The sequence below is a fragment of the Dasypus novemcinctus genome, chromosome 6, assembly GCF_030445035.2.
Source record: "Dasypus novemcinctus isolate mDasNov1 chromosome 6, mDasNov1.1.hap2, whole genome shotgun sequence".
Classification (NCBI taxonomy): Eukaryota; Metazoa; Chordata; class Mammalia; order Cingulata; family Dasypodidae; genus Dasypus; species Dasypus novemcinctus.
Genome location: NC_080678.1, coordinates 56,938,349 through 56,959,432, shown reverse-complemented (window position 1 = coordinate 56,959,432; position 21,084 = coordinate 56,938,349). Strand labels below are relative to the sequence as shown.

The 21,084-nt window shown below is 35.8% G+C and overlaps 1 protein-coding gene and 1 long non-coding RNA gene across 2 annotated transcripts in view; one reads left to right on the top strand and one right to left on the bottom strand.

Moving 5' to 3' along the window:
- Window positions 1–274: 274 nt before the first annotated feature.
- On the bottom strand, window positions 275–3,865 carry LOC131278731 (uncharacterized). Its single transcript, XR_009186148.2, has 3 exons — window positions 3,585–3,865; window positions 2,977–3,175; window positions 275–1,233 (listed from the first exon to the last, which is right to left on the bottom strand). It is a non-coding gene; the product is annotated as an uncharacterized lncRNA (long non-coding RNA).
- PTEN (phosphatase and tensin homolog) overlaps window positions 3,278–21,084 on the top strand; it is a 97,677-nt gene continuing 79,870 nt past the window's right edge. The window contains exon 1 of the mRNA XM_023590533.3: window positions 3,278–4,904. Coding sequence (XP_023446301.1) covers window positions 4,826–4,904 — 79 coding nt within the window. The 5' untranslated portion in view covers window positions 3,278–4,825. The remainder of the gene's footprint in view (window positions 4,905–21,084) is intronic.

Genomic DNA, 21,084 nt, shown 5'->3' with positions numbered 1-21,084 from the left:
GGCTTGTCATTTCATTTAGCAAAGAAAAGAAAGGAATTTTCTTTGGACATTTTTAAGGGTGTTTTAACAATACAGTTTTGGAATCAGATCTTAGAAACTATAATTAAAGCTGGTTTATCATGTTCACTAATTATTCTGTATACTTAGTCTCCCTGAAGCTTTACATAATTCTCCCTTTGTTACAAGCTTCTGTTTCTCCCCAGGGTGTTCTGAATCCAGTCAGGTAAGGAATTGAAATGCTTGGAAACCAGCACATTGAACAGATAAGCAGATATTGTAATTGAACTTAAAAAAAAAAAACACATTATTTTTTAATAATCTGTACATTATTTAGGGACAGTTATTTAAAGGTTTCAGCTCTACCATCTCTGTAAGGATATCCCTTGGGTAGAAGGAAAAAGGGAAAAAGTGAAGGAAAACAAAAAGTGAAAAAGGATACATCAGTATTTCCTTCAGAAAAATATTTAAAACAGAGGGATATAGGAGGTTTTTATTCAGCAACTCTTAATAACCACCCTATGTGCTGTCAGGCTGTCCAAACATCTGCCAACATCGGTGATTCTTTCGTTCACCACTAGAGAGGAGTAGAGGGACTTGATGTGCAGAGAAGAAGCAAATTTCCTGTTTTCTTGCTTCAGCACGATGTAAAAGCTTGCAGGCTAGTCTCATATTCCAGCATTTTAGGGCTGCTGATGCATACCCTCTCTGTTCCAGAAGAGCTCTGTGCAGTAAGTTTGAAGAGGATCTTCTCTCTTCATGCCTTACACCAAAAGGGACAGTAACGAACCCATTTTCTTTCAAGGAATCAGATTTCAGAGCTTCTCAGATGCTGGGACACCAATTCTCACATAGCCTAGGCTTCAGGAGAGAGGTGGAGCTGAGCAAAGCTAATATCAGGGACTCTGGGGACAAGATCAGCTATGTGAGAAACAAATCTGGCACATCTAACCCCTTCCCATTCTACTTCCCTTCATTTATGTTCATCTTCAGTTTCTCTTTCTCCCTAGCAGTAGTTGACACTCCATTGGAAACAGTACAGGTTCCTTCTATGCAATCTAGTGGAACACCTTGAAATCAGGGACTCCTTACACCTGGTTATTTGTAAAATAAAGAAATCTCTAGCTCACACGAGGCTGTGTGAATAGGATTTTCATCTTTGGAAACCAAATGGAGGCCTTTCGTCTATTCTTCTCCAGGTTGATCTCCATTTCTTTTCTTTTTTTTTCTTTTGATCTGGATATGTAATAAAGAAGTTGTGAGTTTACAAAACAATCATGCATAACAGAATTCCCATACACCACAGCACCACCATCTCCATTTCCTTTTATATTCGTATTCCCCACCTCCTCCAAGCTGACCAGAACCATGCACAAAACCATCCTCACTCTATACACATTAGAACTTTGGCAGGTTGCTAACTCCTGGGGAGCTATTTTAAAAGGATGCCGTGTACAAATGAAAAGTTTTATGGCACTCCTGAGGTCACTGAGAATACTGTAAATATTCCCGGAGTTAGGTAATTGTCAGTGGCTTCTAAGCTGGGGCTCCTAGTCTTCAGGAGCTGCCTGCAACTATGATGAGCACATATAAATTCTCTTTTTCACACACTACATAAATTCTCTTTAGACCTTCCTAGGCACCTACTTAAAACTATTGCAATGTATATACAAATTGATTCTCATTCTCCTGAATTTCGAAAAAACAATCCAGTATGTCTGCCTGGTCTCACCACATTTGGAATTCTCAAGTCAGATACTTTTGGACTCAAATTGTTGCCTAGAATTCCACTTCCACCTCCCAGGGGAAAGAATAAAAAGGAAGACATCCCTACATTGGTATTGATTGGTGCCCATTCTCCACATGCAGAAAATGGACCATTTGTTTTGTAGATGATGGATATCAAGGGGTGGGGTTAGAAATGCGCTTCAGTTCTGAGCATTTCTGAACCAACTCTCACAGGGATAGGTCAATCAATCCGGGCTATAAACAGACTTGACAGGTTTGTTCTGGGCTGATGGCCATTGACTAGGTTTTCCAACCAGATAAGTCACTTGGCTGAGTCTACAGTAGGTGGGGCGAGCTCATCAGCTCCAAGGTAGTGACTGGGAAGTTTATCGCAAGTTTGGCGGACCATGCAGCGGGCTGCTGCAAGATAGACCGTTTTGGCCACTGTGCACACAGCCAGACCGGTTCGCCCGAAGGACCAGAGCACCAGCGACGGAGATGCTCCAGTTCCCCAGGGCCCGGTCCTTTCTCCCATGGTTATGAAGGCGCAATGTGAGCCATCTAGACCAAAGAGCCTCAGTTCTTGGCCCTTTAGCTTGAGCTGCCAGTAGCAGGCGAGGGGTGGCGCCAGCTGGGTAACTGTCGCCCGGGGGTCTATAAGATTCGGTGGCGGCGGCCAGCAGGAGGGGAAGGCGGGGGCACGTGCTTGCATGTGGGTGCTTGTGTAACCAGCCTCTCCAGGCGCCAGCCCCGACAGCGCTCCGATAGGAGGCTCCTCCGGGAATGATTTCCCGCCGCCGCCGCCCCGGAGGGTCTGGGGTCTCGGTGCCCGCACGAGGCGGAAACACCCCGGCCAAAAGGAGGGAAGCACTTGCCTCACGAGCTATCCTACAGGAATGAGAATTTGGAAAGTTCCCCAACTAGGGACACACGTGACCTCCTCCTGAAAGTAGTTCCGACTGTGGCCTTTGTATCCTTCCACCTTTTTTTTTTTTTTTTTTTTAAAAACCCTCCCAGGTCTCCTCGGCCCCGCCTACTCCAGGGCTGCAGCTTCCTACCGTCCTGTACTTCCCGTACGGTATTGCCCACCGCGGCCGCACACTCCCGGCCTCGAGCGTACACAGCCCCGCTGGGGAAGGCAGAACCAGGTCCCGGGGTAATCCACACAGCCGGGTTTTCGCTACGACCAGAAAGGGGCGGGGCGAGGTAGACTCGAAGGTCTAAGAGTGGGGTACATCGCGGTGAACCCACCTGGATCCCCGAGGAAAGGCGTGCTCCGCTCCGCAGGGCGCCGTGAGGGGGCCTGCGGGGTGTCTCCCACGCACGGGGATCCACTTTCAGGCCACTTGGGCGGTTGTTCTTTGCTACCAGGAAATTCAGGGAGCAGTGTGCCCGTATGCAGTGTCTTCGGCTAGGATCTTACATTTTTAGGGCAAACGAGCCGAGTTGCCTGGGAAGCGGGAGGTGGGGCGGTAAAAGCGAAACGGATGAGGTGATACGCACTGAAGACACAATAGGGGGTTGTTCTTTGAGCTAAGACTGACACCTTGGGGACGCAGGGCGCGGGGAGGGGGCGAGATGTGGAGGGGTAGTATCTTTCGGCAAAGGCCGCTGCAGTCAAATCCCGGCGAACGACTGTGACCCGACAGCGGGGCAAAAGGCGAGTGAGGCGGCAGGCAGTTCCGGGGAATCCTGGGGGCGGAGGCACGGGGACAACCCTGCGTTTCCCTACATAATTCGCAGAGGGTCACCTGGCCTTCCACCTGTGCATAGGTAACCTCAGAATCGAGTCGGTGACACAGTTTGGCTTTCACCTATCCCCCCCACCCCCACCCCCGTGTACTCCCACGACGGCCTACCCGGACTCCTGCCGGGTTTCTGGGCAGAGGCCGAGCCTTTGCTCGTTCTCCCGCCCAGCGTTGCTGCAGAAGGACCGGCGGCAAAAGCAGCTACCGGCGGGAGTCTCGGAACAAGCCCGAGCCGGCCCGGGCAGAAACACTGGGCATGCTCAGTAGCGCCTGCAGGCTGGGGGTTCGGCGCTCGCACCGGGAGCTGCCGCTCTGCGCTCCCCCAACCCCCCCTTCTCCTCGGCCCTGCCCTCCCCTCCCCCGGCGCGATCACGTCCACCTCCCGCCGCCTCCCGAACTCCCCAGACGCCAGGGCTCTAGGCACAGCGGCGGAGGGGGCGGGCAAGCCGGCGGGCGGTGATGTGGCGGGACTCTTTGTGCACTGCGGCAGGATACGCGTTCGGCCACCGGGTCGCGGCTGCGCTCAGTTCTCTCCTCTCGGAAGCTGCAGCCATGATGGAAGTTTGAGAGTTGAGCCGCTGTGAGGCGAGGCCGGGCTCAGGCGAGGGAGATGAGAGACGGCGGCGGCCGCGGCCCAGAGCCCCTCTCAGCGCCTCTAAACAGCCGCGGGGGCAGCGCCCTCCGGGAGCCGGCCGGCCGGCGGCGGCGGCAGCGGCGACGTTTCTCGCCTCCTCTCCGTCGCCTTTTCTAACCGTGCAGCCTTTTCCTCGGCTTGTCCAGAAAGGGAAGGTGGAAGCCGTGGGCTCGGGAGGGAGCCGGCTGAGGCGCGGCGGCGGCACCTCCCGCTCCTGGAGCGGGGGGGAGAAGCGGCGGCGGCGGCCGCAGCTCCGGGGAGGGGGTCGGAGTCGCCTGTCACCATTTCCAGGGCTGGGAACGCCGGAGAGTTGGTCTCTCCCCTTCTACTGCCTCCAACACGGCGGCGGCGGCGGCACATCCAGGGACCCGGGCCGGTTTTAAACCTCCCCTCCGCCGCCGCCGCACCCCCCCTGGCCCGGGCTCCAGAGGCCGCCGGAGGAGGCAGCCGTTCCGAGGATTATTCGTCTTCTCCCCATTCCGCTGCCACCGCTGCCAGGCCTCTGTCTGCTGAGGAGAAGCAGGCCCAGTCGCTGCAACCATCCAGCAGCCGCCGCAGCAGCCATTACCCGGCTGCGGTCCAGAGCCAAGCGGCAGCAGAGCGAGGGGCATCAGCTACCGCCAAGTCCAGAGCCATTTCCATCCTGCAGAAGAAGCCCCGCCACCAGCAGCTTCTGCCATCTCTCTCTTCCTTTTTCTTCAGCCACAGGCTCCCAGACATGACAGCCATCATCAAAGAGATCGTTAGCAGAAACAAAAGAAGATATCAAGAGGATGGATTCGACTTAGACTTGACCTGTATCCATTTCTGCGGCTGCTGCTCTTTGCCTTTCTGTCACTCTCATAACGTGGGAATAGAAGGATGCGAATAATTTCCATAGATGGGGTGGGATATAACATTTAATCCTGGTTTCTAGATCATGCATTTTGTGTCTCTTGAATGTGTTCAACGTAGGGTGTGTTCGGCTAGATGGAACTCTTGAGTGGTTTGCAAGTGTCAAGATACCGATTGGTTTCTTAGTCGATCTCGACGGTCTCTTCCTAGGGGCTATTGTCCGTTAATACAGAATACAGTACACTCAGTGAATTAGAGAGCTCGGTAATCCGGTTTACTAAATGAACAAAAACGTAGACTCTTTGAGGTTGAGCATATTTCGATTAAATCTTGGCTTCGGCCCTAGACGAAGGGTATAGATCAGATTAAAATGAAAATTAGTGTTGCACGTAACGCATATTGCATCAGAATCTGCTGTGATTGTTTTTAGTTTCCTGGGTTGCATTGATAGATTCTTATAAAATGTGAGTTGTGGACTGATTTGCATAACTTTAGAAGCAGAATCATATTCAGCATATATGGTGTGCATTTGAGGCAAAGGTAGGTTTGTGTGTTTAAGCTGAGTTAATTACAGCTTTGAACTGCATTTGGAAGTTTTGTAGTTTGAAATCAGTAGTGCCAAAGTACACCTTATAAGGCGCTCTTATTAGATGTTTGTTAAATTTGCCTTTTTCTCTCCTGATAGGTTGATGTAGGATAGGGTGTGAAATTTGCAATTCAGTAGCATTTTAAGTTCAGTGCACTTGTCATATGTAATAGAATAGAGAATGAGTGGTTTTGATCCCAAATGATAATGTCATGTAGGTTCAAGGGTATTGAGTACATAGCAGATGGTGATTGTGGAGATTAAACTTCAGTTCACACTTGAAATTTATGCATTATCGTGATGCAGGAATTGCTGCTCACTTTATTTAGGTTTCAAGTCCTCTGACCGGTGGATATCTGTTAATTTTGCTCTGACTTTTGGGAAAACTGTCAAGTTTAACATACCAGCTAATATTCAGAAATGCTGGTAAGACTGGATTACTGCATTTTCAGATTGTAGGTAAAATGTTAGCTTTTTTTTTTTTCCATATATTGTACTAAATTTACTGAGTCAGCTTGTTGAATAAGAAAGAAACCAAGAATTTTAATGGTGTATAGTTTTGGATGTCTAAACGTTAGGCCTTTGTACTTCAAAAGATAGTGATTATCAAAAGGCAGTAACCTTTGCAGTTTCAGGTGAAACAAACTGGTTTTGATCAAGGATAGGGATAGAGTCCTACTTTTTTGCAGAAAGCAAAGTATTACTTTTTCACAGAAATTGAGAGTAGGCCCATGTATGTAGCATGTGAAAGCAGAATTAAGTTATTGGCCTGAGATGACTGAAGCATTTTAGCTCTATCAAGGCCTCTGTTAAAACCAAAAAAATTGGTCATGTACATTGTAGCAGTGGACAGTATATAGTTAAAATTATGTAGTAGCATAACTGTTTAGAATATTAATAAAAATTATTTCTTGGTAAACTAAGTAAACATTTTGTTTAAAGGTAGAGTTGACACTAAGGTATGGTCTAAAAATTGTGAGGAAGAATTTTTTATTTTTTAAGGAAGCATTTTTTATTTGAAGAGGTTTTATTCCTTTGGATTATATGTAAACTCTACATAAATGTATACAGCTAATTTTGCCCAAGTTTTAATTTTGAAATGAAGATAAATTTTAGTGAAAAAGTAGCTTTATATAATCTAGTATAGTTTTCTGTTAAACTAAAGAATAATTTATAAAAAGAATATTTGGAAATTTTGGAGTATGCATTACTTGGAAAACTTTAGTAAGACTGAACTTGACCTGCCGTATCAAAAGATTATTATGGAAAAACTCTTATGATTTATGGCTTACTTCAAAAGCAGTCTTCTGTTTATGTGAATTAATCATCTAGAAATATAGGAACAAATTTATTAAATATTTAATTAAAAAAACCAACTCCCTATTCAAGAAAATTTATAAAATGCTTTCTGTTAGTGTCTTAGATTTTGTTCAGGATTTAGGTGTCTGTTATTTTTAGAAAAAAGACTGAAATTACTCTTCCAGGTTCTTACAAGTGAGCAGTGAGGTGACTGGCAGTTTCTATTGATTTCAGAATATGTGAACCTCTACATGTGAAATTTATGTGACTTAAAACTTTCTCTAAAAGGTACTCTTATTTATGGTATGCATAGAAAGCAGTATCAAATATTGTGTCAAATGACTAATAACACTTAGTTTCTAGAGTTGTGGTTTTATTGAGCCAAATGCTGATATGAAAAAAAAGTCACTAAGGAAAAAGTGAAGGGATTGCTTTTTTGACAGTTGTGTTCCCAATAATTTTGCCATACCAAAGGACTTTCGGGGTGGGGTGGGATGGATGGGAATTAAAATAGTTATTAAAGACAGTTTCTAACAGGATGTAGTATCAATTTCAGCAGTCAGCCTGTTAAAAATTGGATTCCTTTTTGAAGGTAATGATTGGAGTATTTTTATCTAAAGATATTAAGTGATTTCTCATAATCAGGAAAATTGAGAACTATAATTCAGTTTTTAAATATTGCAAAATTATTCTAAAATAATTGTTGGTATGGTTTTATTCTTAATGCATTTTGAGAAAATAGTACTGAACATGGGACTATAATAAATTGAGTGTCTTTATATTACATGAAAATTTTTGGCTTCTGTACTTTTGTTAGGTTTGTGTCTAGTAAAATACTGGCTTTCATAAGGAATATGGACCTATGTAGAGAACATAGTGATTATTGAAGTTATCTATGTTTTGAGGGTTTTTTCTTTTAAGATAAGTGATTATTGGAATTAACATATTATGAGGTGTTTTTAAAAATTCTGAATACTTAAATGTTTTGTATCTGTTAACATTTTTTTTTTTCGTAAGAATTTGACGTGGACACCTAATTACTATATGATAATTTACAAACTACATTTTCGTACAACTTATTCAAGAGTAATGTAATTCTAAAAGTACTTTGTAAGACTCTTAATATAAGTAAAAGGAAATTTTATCGCTGTCCATTATAAATGTTTGTACAACAGTAGTATAGCTTTAAAGGGTTTATAAAATACTTAATAAATGCTAAATGATTAAAGATTATAAAATATGTTGAGAAGTGACTACCTTAATTTTAAACTTTGTTTTAGAAAGATATTAAGAGAAAGATGCAGTTGTGTGTGTTAACTATTAGAATTTTAACAACACAGGAAAGGTAGCTAGTGATATTTCAGTTTTTGTATGGAACAAATTATCTTTCCCATAATAACCACTTAAAAATAACAAGCCTCTTATTGTTATGAAATTCCTTACTTTTTTGTGAATAGAGAGCTCTTCAATTCCAGTTTTCAGTTATTGTCATTTAAAAATTTGTCCCAGTGGTTCTTTGTTCATTTGGTGATAGCTTAATAACTTTCTAATAATTTTTAAGCCACAAGTGGCTTTTAGTGGAGGAATATTCATTATGGAGAAATTGATTTCCAGAGTTTTAACATTAATTTATTTTCATTAAACATGTTCTCTTTTTAAATTTTTATTTCAACCTTGTTAGTAAGGCAGACATGTAGGAAATAATTTTTTATTGCTATTGTATGTGAAATTAGAGTTTGTAAAGAGAAATTTAGAAGTGTGTATGCATGAGTTTTTTTTTTTTTTTGAGGGTACTGGGTTTGAGGACCTCTGTGCATGGGAAGCAGGTGCTCAACCACTGAGCTATAGCTGCTCCCCAGCATATGATAGTTTTACACCTTCTTGAAAGGTTAGGCCTCTTCCATATTATAAAGATTCAGTTTTCAGAAGATATGCTACTCATGACAGTATAAGAAATTAATTTAGTCCATGTGGTTTTTTTTTTTTTCCTGTGGAGACTATTGGGTTAAAAAATAGTTCTGAAGTACTCTTGCTCAGAACTCATTACTCCTCACTTTTATTCACTTTTTCTTCTCTCTTTCTCTTTTTTCTTTTTTTTTTTTTGATTAGATAAACTTGATTTACACATTTACAGTAACTTTAGCATTGGAGAACTCATTCTGTGGCCCTCATTCATTAAGAAGAGGTGATAGGATTTCTTCTAAGAATAGTGACTTAGGACATTTGAATTAACTAGTGAGATTGGAATCAGTAACATTTTCAGTTATAAATTTCTGTTTTACATTTGCTTTTTATCTGTTACCTTTGAGATTAATGCAGTTGCTATCAGATGATAATGTTAAGATTAGACTAACCTAAATTGATAAGGATTTGTTCAGAAAGCTGATATCCTTTATTTTTTTATATAGGCCATACATGTTACTGCCACATACATTCTTTGCTAAGTGGTAAAATTTTTTTCAAATTTTCTTTATTGGTTGCAGAAAGGATACAAGCAATTTGATTTCTTTTAAAATAATTTGAACTAGAATTAAAAAAGGCTGTTGGCAAATGTTAACATAATTGGTATAAACATAACTCATAACTTAGGGGGTGAATTAATTTTGGATGGAAAATTTTAGTTCAGAGTAGTCAACGCAGACTGTGTTTTCAGCAGTTCACATTAAGAGGTGAGTGGACATCTTCAGCATATTAGGTCAACACTTGTTGGCAGTGTTGAGAATATTGACAGGTAGGATATTGGTGGCTATACCTGCTAGCTCAAAAATATTCTTGACCTGTATATAGTGTAGGAAACAAAGCTGTTTATGTATTACATGTTGAGCATTTATACACATAATTATCATCAGTAGTTATTTCAAACATGGACCGTGAATCTGTGTTTGAATCCTCTGTGTCTATATATGTAAATAAATACAAAATTAGCAAACTAGATTTTTAAAAAATAAACTTTCCTCTCTAAAGAAGAGAATACCTTGGATAATTCTTTTATAATTTTAAAATATGGTTAAATCTATTTTAAATTATATTGAATATTGAGTATTGGTTTTACCTATGCCTTAAAGATATACATTGTTTCATTTTAGATTTTTAGAGAGCAAGTGTGGGCTCTGAAGCCAGATTGCCCGTTTGGAATTCTGGGTCTGCCACTTAGTAACTGGATGCCTTTAAATAGGTTACCTAAATTTTCTTAGCCTATTTTATTTGTAAAATGGGAATAATAATGGTACTTACCATGTAAATATTATCTTGAAGGGTAAATGAGATAATATAAGTAAAGCACTTAACATAGTACCTGGTTCAGTTAGTTTGTTTAAAGTTCAACTTTTTTGGAGGAGTCATGCAACTTTGAGTGTCAAATTACATTTAGTACAATAAAATTTACACTTAATATAATCTGGCACTGTATTAATATAGGAATTTAAATTTGGTGTTATATCTCTATATTATTGGGTCCCATTTTCAAATTTGATTAAAATTCTAAATTATAACAATTTTAGGCCTTAGAAAAGGGAAGAAAGAGTTTAAGGTTTTTGTTTTTCTTCATCAAGTTTGGAGAGAAAAGGTATAAGCTTGAGACCTGCCTAGTAAAAGCTGTCATGTGTGCATAGGGATTATGCCTCCCCCGCCCACCCTTTGACTGTACTGGTTTCCTAACTGTATTGTTGTACCCTCAATCGTGAAACATTTATTTTCCAGTGAGCTTTTTGCCAGTTTGTTTTGCATGACAGAATCAGTGGGCACCCTGTCAAGTTCTATATATGACTGATTATGTGATTTTTATGTATTTTGTTTGGTTTTGTGTAAAATAGCTGTACTTTTGGTCCAAGTTTAGGTTGTAGATTTGAATTGTACATTTTAGCATCTTGACCAGGTTAAGTTGTCTGAAGCTGTTTCTTTTTTAATACTCTATATGCACCTATGTTTTGCTTTTTATCACTATCCAGAACTTAAAAGCTAATTCAGTATTCTTGGAGCCCTTCAGAATAGCTTTGACATTTATTTTCTTTGATTTTGTAGATTTTCAGATTAAAACACAATAAGGTTTTCTCTCTCTTAGTAATTTTGCATTCTAATATTATAATGTTTGAAAGGGATTTAGTAATTTAAGATTTTATGATTGCATTGTGATTTGAATCAGATATTCTTAAAATCAGATATATTCATAAAGGGAATTATAAATATAGCATACATTTCAGGATTGCAAATGATACACTTTGCTTTGAAATGTATTCAGTGTCATCTCCCCGTCTGTCTGTCGTCCGTGTCCCCGTCCCCTCCCCACCATGGCTAAAATTCTCTTGCTTTATAGTGTGACTCTTCTAGCTACTCTGAACTGAGTGGAGATTAAATTAAGTAGAATTGAAAACTTGTTTCTACTTTGAGAATGAACTTTTAGGAATGGCATTCACCTTGATTGTAGGAATCTATATCTTAAAGTATATTTATGAATTACTTTACTCAGTCTGTAAGAAATAAAATTAAATGCCTGGGTTTTTCTGTTTTTATTTTTCCTTCCATAATGGGAAAACTGCTTTGCTTGGCTGTGTTGTAAAATTCGTTCAACATCTCAGTCATTTATCAAAGATATGAGGACTTCAGTCAACTTTTTTTTTTCTTTTTAATTACTGTAATATAGCTAGTATATACTCTTGACAGTGTCTGGTATTTGTTTACTATATTTTGATTAATAAAGTGCATTCTTAATCATTAGCTCGTTTGATTTTGCAGAGAAAAAAAAGAGGTAACTTTATGTGTAGGGCAAATATTACTTTCCTCTTTTTTTTTCCAGTTTAGGATTTGTAGCTGTGATGGAATCCGTAACTTGTTAAAGGATAGTAAAAAATTGAGCCCAAAGTATGATGCAGTCTTTTTTGTTTTGTTTTATTTTGGCAACTGATGCAGTATTTTTCCTATTACGTTACATTAGTGGTTCTCAAACCACAGATTGCTTGCCTCACCTCCACAGCTTCTGATGCATTTGATCTGTGTTGGAGTTTGAGAATTTTTATTTCTAACAAGTTCCCAGGTGATGCTCATGCTGCTGGTATGGAACTACACTTTGAGAATGACTGTATTACCTGTATTACCCCCTCCCCCAAGGAAATCCTTAATGTTAATCTCCTTTTCGTTTATATATTTTTTTATCTTATTTGATTTGTACACCCTAAATAGCTCAGCATGGTAAATATCTTGATTTTATAGATGAGGCATTGAGTTTAGAAAGAACATGGTGAATTGGAAGGAGCATAGATTTGGGAGTCAGCTAGATATAGCTTAATTAAACACCTGCTCAGCTACTTGTGAGCTATGTAATAAAAGGCTTTTAGTGAACCTGATTTCCACATCTCAGACATAGGGTAAAAATCTTTAACTTGTAGTGTGGTTTTTCATGTTTGTTAAAGGTATAGGTTAGTTTTGTTTTAGAGATTGCTTGTCCTCTAGGGTTGATGGTGCCCTCCCCCAGGAAATTTAGCAATATCTGGAGATGCTTTTTGATAAGTCAGTATTTCTGCCCTCAGGTTATGGTCAAATTGCTAATAAATGATGGAGAAAACCTAGAATCTAGGTTTTCTGACTGCTGCTAGGTAGTTTATAATAAGAACTTTGTCCACAAAGCTAATCCCTACTAGCATAAAAGGTTTATTTGTAGAAGGTTCATGTGTTGTTTGGCTGATGGTGAAAGTATTACTTTTACAACTTACTTAGAAAAAGCTGAAGAGAAACATTTGTAAGTGTAATATACCCTGTGGTATTCAGAAGGACGTTGCATAGAATTGCTCTAACTGGGTGGATATGGTGTATTGCAAGCAGGGAGTGAATGTAGTTCAAGTGGTTGAGCACCTGCTTCCCATATACAAGGTCCTGGGTTTGACCCCTGGTACCTCCTAAAAAATAAAAAATAAAACAAAAAAATTTTTTTTGGTATTGCCAGTAGTTTTAAAATTAATCTTTAGCCTATTTCCCTTAATTACTATATGTAGGTGTTGACCTACTTTGCCCCAGTATATTTTTGTTATTGTTATTCATTGTATCCTTTAACCTTATACTAATTTATACTAAAGCTGCTTTTGTTACAGTCAGATATGGTAAAGTTCAAAGTGTTGGGGAAAAAAGGCATATTTCTGACAAGTTAAAAACACTTCTCAAATCTTTTCCAATATGTAAGTTTGACTCTTAAGAGTTCTCTGATGCATGTTACCTTCATTTCTAGGCCCTAAATTTCTTACATCAGCCTGTTGAATTAATCTTTTATTTATTTAAATGAAAATCTTGCATTGAAAAATTAGAATGGTGTTTTACATTAGTTCAGGGGTAGGATAGTGTGTTCTGATAAAATTTTTTTAGGGCAGACATAATTGCAAAAGTGTTATAGGAATAGATTGCTGTAATTTTTTTTTTCTGTTTGCTTAATTTTACAATTTGCTTCTCACTTTGCTCACACAGAATAAAATATCAAGGCCTTATTTTAAAAATTCTTATGAAATTTAAATTTTGATTTATGTTTCTTTTTGAAATTACAGGAGATAATCAGACACTAGTAACTTTGAAAACTAGGACTGCTAATCCAGTGATAGCTTCAAACGTATATAACAAAAAACAATAACCATTTCTTTGGTGAATTCAGTATATGAATACCATTTGCTTACTGTATTTAAGAAATGTTATTTTTTGAAAACATGACTCATTAAGGAGAATTAGAAAAAACTTCACCCATTATCCTACTTCTCTAAAAATGTAACAGTTTCATATTAGCTTCCAGTTTTGTTCATTTGCATTATTTTAAAATCTAGTTGATCATAGTGAACTTAAAGGTGTGCTATTTTTTTTTAACCCAAACATTTTCCATAGCACTTCATAGTTGTCTTAAGTATTTTAAATGGTGAAATCATCAGTAATATTTAACTGTTTCCTTGTAGTTACACGTTAAACTTGTTTCCAGTTTTTGGCTAATATTTTTGCTGCCTATTTTTGATATAGTGGATTGAAGGTAACCAGTATATTAAAATAGATTTTCATGATTTTGATTCACAGTATCATAATCTGTTTCACAAAATAGCTGAAGGTATTTGAAGGTGTCTTGAAGCTTTTCCCCCTGATTATAGGAATATTTTATGTTTAAATATTAAAGCATGTTTTACTTATTTGAATTAAAGAACGTTTATCAAAAAAAACATTTTTGATCCATCGTTTTCCTTTTCTTACTGTAGTAATGCTATATGAAATTGGAACTAAGTTCATATAGAAATAAATTAAATAAATGATAACATAATTTTTATACTGAAATGTTTGTAACCCTGTTTATTTACTTCATTCAGAAATGGTGTTAGTTGTCATGATGTTACTGTTCCCTGGAGCATGTTTTGAATGATACAGCTTAAATTTGCATAGTTGCCTAGGTAATTGATGCTATTAATTGATGGTTTGCTATGCATTTGCATTTATAATATATACTAGTTTTTTTTTTTGGTCAGGATTGCATTTGTTAATTTCAGGGTTTTTTTTTTGTTAATGTCCTACTAAAAGAGGGAAATAATCTTAACCTTATTAAATGACAGTTCTTTATCAATGGAGTTTTATTAATTTATATAATTAGGAAAATTGAGGTAGAAACAAACTCTGCTTTTTTAAATAAAATTACTGTTAGAATAACATTTTTCCAAACAAAATAAAACTGTTTCAGTTCTCAAACTTAAGGAAATTTTTATTTAGGTGTGGTATATACTTTCTTGAATGCTAATGAAAACTTATTGAAGGCAAAATTTTGTTTGTAAATATATGTGTTTGTAGTTTTTGAAAATGTGAGAGGCAGTCTAATGTCTAAATGATTTTTATGAACTAGTTATAGGAAATCTATATAAAATAAAAAACTTAATATGTTTGAAGTATGATATAGTTTTATATATCTACATTCTATCCAGGGTAGTCAAGATTATATGTAATACTGTAAAATATACTAAGGTGCTGGTTATTAAGGATATTTGGATTCTTTTTAATACTGGAAAGGTCAAGCAGATTGTGATTTTTGTGAGGTATCCAAGAACTAAAGCCTGCCATCTGTTACTCAAATGTAGGAAAAAGTTAAGATTATCTAGTGATATAAGTGGTTTTGACACCTCTGTTTTTGGAGTCTATTAATTATGATTTTTAAGACTAATATCAAATTTTAAGTTTTGCAAAAATGAAACTTTCTAGTTATGTTGGAATTTATTATTTTCTACTAAAATACAGATACTAATTGAAACCAGCCTGGCTTTTAATCATTCTGCTTTTAGTAGAATATTAGGATATTTAGAGTGGAAGCATCATTGTAACTAGAGATATTAAGGGTAGGCAAGATTTTGATATTTTCAAACTAGTTTTCCTAAAAAGTTGAGATGTATAGGAATTCATTGTTACAGAACTTAAATCAGGGAACTGATTTAATATGAATTCCTTAAAAATTTGTTTAAATATTTTTCAGGTTCTCCATTTTCCTACAACTTGATTATTTCTTCTTTTTATTCTAGTAAATAAGCTTCCTCATATTTTGCTGTTGTGTTTTGAGCCGCTATAGCTTACATTTTTTCACTCGAAGAATTTGGTTTTACCAAGTTGCTTTGAAGTCTCTAAAATTGCATATTCTACTTAATAGGATCTAATTAATTTTAATCTAGTGTTTTATTATGTTGAAATCTTTTCTTGAGAGTTTAGATATCATGACAAATGGTTAATATCAGAAATAATTTAATTTAGATATGATTTTGATTTTACGTTCTGAAATGCAACTTCGTGTCTGGTACCTGAATTTTTTTGGTAAAAGAAACATCTTGCCAGATTTTAAATTAATATCTGTGAGGAATGTGGATTGTCTGACTAGCATGAATTTATAGAATTTGTTCATGACTGAATTGTGGATCATGAAAAAAGTGATGTTCTTTTGGATAGACAGATAATGTGATACATAATGTATCTCTTGCTAAGTGCGGCAGATATGTAGGTAAAATTTTTTATCAAGATGCTAAGAGTTTAAAAGTCATTATCCATTCTGTTTACTTAACAGTGTTTAAAGGGTCTGAGGTGTCACAAGCTTCATCCTGTTGATTTCATTCCTATCCCTCTCTAACTATTGCTATTTTTGTGTATTAAATTTTGTTTTTTAGAATTTTATATACAGGTTGAAATAGTCTACTTTAACAGTTTTTTTTTCTGTTTCAGCTTAAGTATTTTTCAAGATTTTCACTACCTTCTTTGCATAGGAACATTCTGCAACTAATCATGATCAGTAATTGTGCTTCTCTTTGTAATTGTGGTTCATTTTAATTATCATACAATTGTATTCGTACTAAAATGGTATACCTTCAGTAACAAACATTTTTTGGTAGCTGAATAAATTTATTCGTAGCTAAAATAACCAAACAGTGCAGACTTATTCTTGTACCTTAGTAGGTTTTAAAGTTGTTTATTGCATTTTTAATTACTTTAAAGTAATTGCATTACTTTAAAATGCAAATTTTTGACTAGCATTTTCGTAGTTATAATTTCAGATTTTTTTATTTCTAATTATTCACTAGTCAAGTGCTTATAAAGTGGATATAATGATTAAAAACACTTTCAATGGGAGTAATCAATTTATACTTATATAAAAAGTATAAAAAGCTTGAAACAAGCTTTTATAAAAAGTAGTAATATGATTCTTACCAGTACAATAATGAATACCAGTATGTGTCCCTTCATATTTTAGAATCTACATGTTATTTTTTCCAGACTAAAATAATGCATTTAAGCAAATCTACTTTTGCCAGTTGCAGAAAAAACAAGCAAAAAAAGAATTTATTTTCCAAACGATTGCCTAAATTTAATGTATAGACTAAAGAGATTTGCTTTTATTATATTAAGCCTAAATAAAAAATGAAGCAGTCTAGCAAACTTGTATTTGGAGATTTTCTTTTTTAAAATTGTTTGAAATAAACAGTGCTTTTTTTTTTTTAAAGGTAAATTTTTATTGTTAGGAATGCATTTAAAAATTATTCTGTTATGACCTGATTATTAGGGAAAAAACACTTGTTAGAGACATAGTTTTGGTTTCTTAGTATTTGTGTATAGCTTATTTTGAGTATTGTTGAATTAGTTCATCATAGCATCTGAAAGATCATTATAGATAGAAGTATTGGAATCTATTTTTTCAGAATGCAGTGTGCTAATATTGTGTGAAACAGCACTGAATATTATTGGGCCTTCCTTTCCAAACTACTGATAAATCCCATGGCATCTTCTGTACCTTAACTTGTTCTTGAATGTCTTTTTAGTGGTCTTATGTATTTTTGCTTAATTATAGAAAAAACAAACCTAGGGTTTTAGATAATCACTTCTAGTGAAATAAATGATAAAAGCATAGTTTTTGTAGTAGAATGATATTTCAGAATTACCTTATAAATCTAAAATTGAATACAAAAATATTCTTTTATGTACTTATAATTCTGGATTAAATCTTAACTTTAGTATTTTTACTTTTCTAACCTTTCATATGCTTTATGATTTTGCTGTAGAAAATTATCGAGCTAACATATAACTTTGTTCAGTATATAATGCTGTCAATAGTAAATCTAACGTCTGTCATTGAACTGATAGTCTTTTTGAAAGCTAGAATGTGAGTTATACCCATATTTTGTTTGATTTGTTATTGGCAGTCAATCCTAGATATTTTTCAGCAGGAGCAAAACTTGTAGGGGTTATATGTGTGTTTGTGTATGTATGTGTTTTAACAGCAGCAGAGTTCTGAAACAGGAAACCAGTCTTATCGTATTCATCCAGAGACTTAGGAAGAAAGTAATTGTTTGATAGTCTCCTTAAACCAGTTAGTTGGGCAACTTAAATTTTGAAAAGTTCATAGATATAGGCTTGAACAGTTGTAGATAAATTATTTCATGATTAAGAACTATTGTAAAGAAAATTGATTAGTGTAAAAATATGCTAAGTAAATTACCCTTTGGATTTTAGATTGTTGCTAGCATTACCAGTTCCTTGTTAAGATTTTTTTTTTGTGGTTCTAATTTGCTTAAATATAGACAATTGAATTTCATGGTCCCTTTATTGTTCCTTTAAAAATTAAGTTTTTAAAACTTAGTGTGACAGCATTTTTTGCTTCCCTAGGACAGATAGGTTAGGAAAAATCTGAATACTTACGACTTGAAATGTTTTTAAAATGGTTCTGACATTTAAGCAGTTCTAGAGGGGGAAAAGTTAATTCTTTTTCAAATCTTTTTCACTGGAAATTATCTTCCCTTGTTTGTTAATGTACACATGCACCTTATTACATAGTTGTAATCAGTGTTTTCATATTTTGTGGTCTGGTTTTTCACAGATGTAATTTTTGTATGTCGACTTGTCATTTTTAAAGCTGTATAGATAATATTCCATCAGTCTAAGTACCATGATTAGTTTACTATACAACATTAGCTTTTTAGCACTATTGTGAATGTCTGTGTATAGTTTTACTCCTTTTTTTTTGAATTCTCAGACTATATTGCTGGAGTGGGATGGCTGGATTATAAAGTACAAAGTTTCATAGTTCTTGGTTACAGGATGTAGATTTCTTGCCAAATGAACCATTTTTAGTAGAGAAATTACTAGCAATTCTTTTTTTTTAAAAAAAGATTTATTTATTTATTTATTTCTCTTCCCTTCCCCCCCCACCCCTGTTGTCTGTTCTCTTTGTCCACACTTTTTAGCCCTGACAAGTTCATATAATATAAAAAGACAAAAGGAAGATCTGAGGTTTAATAATTGGAGAAGTAAAACTTTATTGTTCATAGATTAGTTGACAGTTTTCCTTTCTAATTTGGAACTGCTAGTAGATAACTTAAAAAGCTTTAAAAGGAACCTACATCTTAGGCTGAAGTAAATTTAAGTTAATATACTGGAATTCCTTTTATAATTTGTTTATAAAAATGCCATATTGAGTTGCCTTCTGATTGGACATTTTAACTAAATTCAAATAAGAGGATGTTTTTAACTCATGCAGCCCCTAGTAATACTAAAACCTTATTTGTAATTGTAGAGCACATTACAACTTTATAGATTAAATGATGTTTTGAGATATCTCATTTGATCCTTGAAATAGCCAGTGAAAAAATTAAAGCAAGGAGTATTCATATGAATTTACAGAAGAACAAAACAAAAATATTTGAGGCCCAGAAATGGGGTGACTTACTTTAAGTCATAGGCTTTTAAGTTGCGAAGCTAATCTTTTGTGTTAAATGACAATATTCATTAAGTGTGCCTGGCACAGGGCTGGTACCTAGTAAATATTTAAATGTTCCTTTTAATCCCTGGGCTCTCTGTTCCTGACTATTACTTCTTTATTTTTACAATACTGATTTTTTTGGACCACTCTTGCTCTGATCATTTCTATAGTTCAAGTTTTCTTACCTATGCATTTTTTCTACTTTAGAAGATAAGATTTTAGGCTGCATTAATCTGGCATATATAGGAATGATTATATGTTTTATATTAGAACAAAATGTTCCTAAATAATGAACAAGTTAGCACTTTATTCAAGGAACTCCTATTTTGGCATTCCTCTCAGCATAAATCTTCAGTTTAGAGAACAGTCCATTATCAACATTCAAAACACTTAGTAGAGGAAAATAAAAATTTGTGAATTGTGCGAATAATTTTCTGTAAAGTAATAATGGCAGGAAAAAAAATATTGGTTTGTATGCTAGTCTTGCATTTTAGTTTCTAACTAGTTTAGGGATAAGTATACTGCATATTACATTGAGTAGAACCAACTTTTTACAACTCAATAGCTACCACACTTAAGATTTAGCATACTTGTCAAGAACATACTCTTATAAAACAAGGTGTTAGGAGCTATTTTTCTTTATTTTACCCTATTTGAAAATTGTATTTGAATTTATAGTAAAACTCTATTAATTTTAGACTCAAATAAAATTTGATATGAGAGACAGATTTTTTTTTTAGGAGATACTGGGGATCGTTTGAGCTACGTCCATTCCAGCACATGATTTTTAGATCTCGATTTAGAAGTTCTTTTCTAAAAGATATTTTGTCGATTAGTTGAAACTTAGAACCTATTTTCCTACAAAATCAGTATTTTAAGTCATGATTGAATGCTTAGGCCAGACAATAAAATTTTATTTGCTTGTAGAGTAGCTACATTATTTTATAATAGGACAGATATACTATGGATTAAACTGATTTCTGTGGACAAACTTTAGAACTTAATTATTTCTTAATCTTTTTCTTTGGGACAGTATATTCTGTGGTGACAAGCGAATGTGTTAGCATCTGGATCAAAACTGTTCATATGTGGCTATAGACACCCAAACTAATCAAACTGATTACTTAAGATCTGTGTATTTTATCTTACATTAATTATACCTCAATTTAAAAAAAACAACAAATTGAACATATTGACTTAAATGTGTGTGGGGGGAACACTATCCAGTGGATTGCAGATCCTTCTTAACTGTGGTGACCTATCCAACCACGGCAGGATAGAAAATACTGTACTAGTTTTTCCACCTCTCTTATTGCAGTAACCACTGATAACTTACTGTAAGGAAAGAAGGCTTTTTTTTTTTCTCTTTTGGGGGGAATTTTTTACATATGTCCTTAAGTTAAAATAAAAACTTAGAAAGCAGATTAATATAGTAAAGATTTTAGAGTTAAAGTTTCTGTTAAGTTTTGATGTGTTTTTAGAAGGTTTAGGTTAGTGGAAAGTCAGTGTCATTGGGGAAAAAAACCTAAATAGCTATGGTGGACTCTTATGATATAGGGCTGTATGTACTATTTGTTCAGTTGGAATATCACTGTATTCTGGGCATTGTTCATACATTCATCCATTTAATTCTAATAACTACATGATGGATACTTTCATTCCCCTCATTTTAAATAAAAGGAAATTGAGATACATAGAACGCATATAACTTGCCTAAGATTATCCAGTAAGTGACTCTGGGGTGCAATTTATGGGTTCTCTGTATTAAAAATCCTTAATCTTTTTTGTTATTTTCTTAGTTATGTGGTTACATTGTTTGTCTGAAAAAGTATTTCATAAAAATCAATTTATAGAGAAGCAAAAAATTTGTAGATTAGATTTTGTTTATTCTTATAGTTTTTGGCATTAGAAATATTTACCTTAAAATTCAGCCCTCATTAGATGTCAACATAACAGTTTTGGAAATTGCAGTTGATTTTTGTGTTGTCTTTTAGTTTTCAGTTTTAAAGTTTGATCAATAAGTCACTTATTA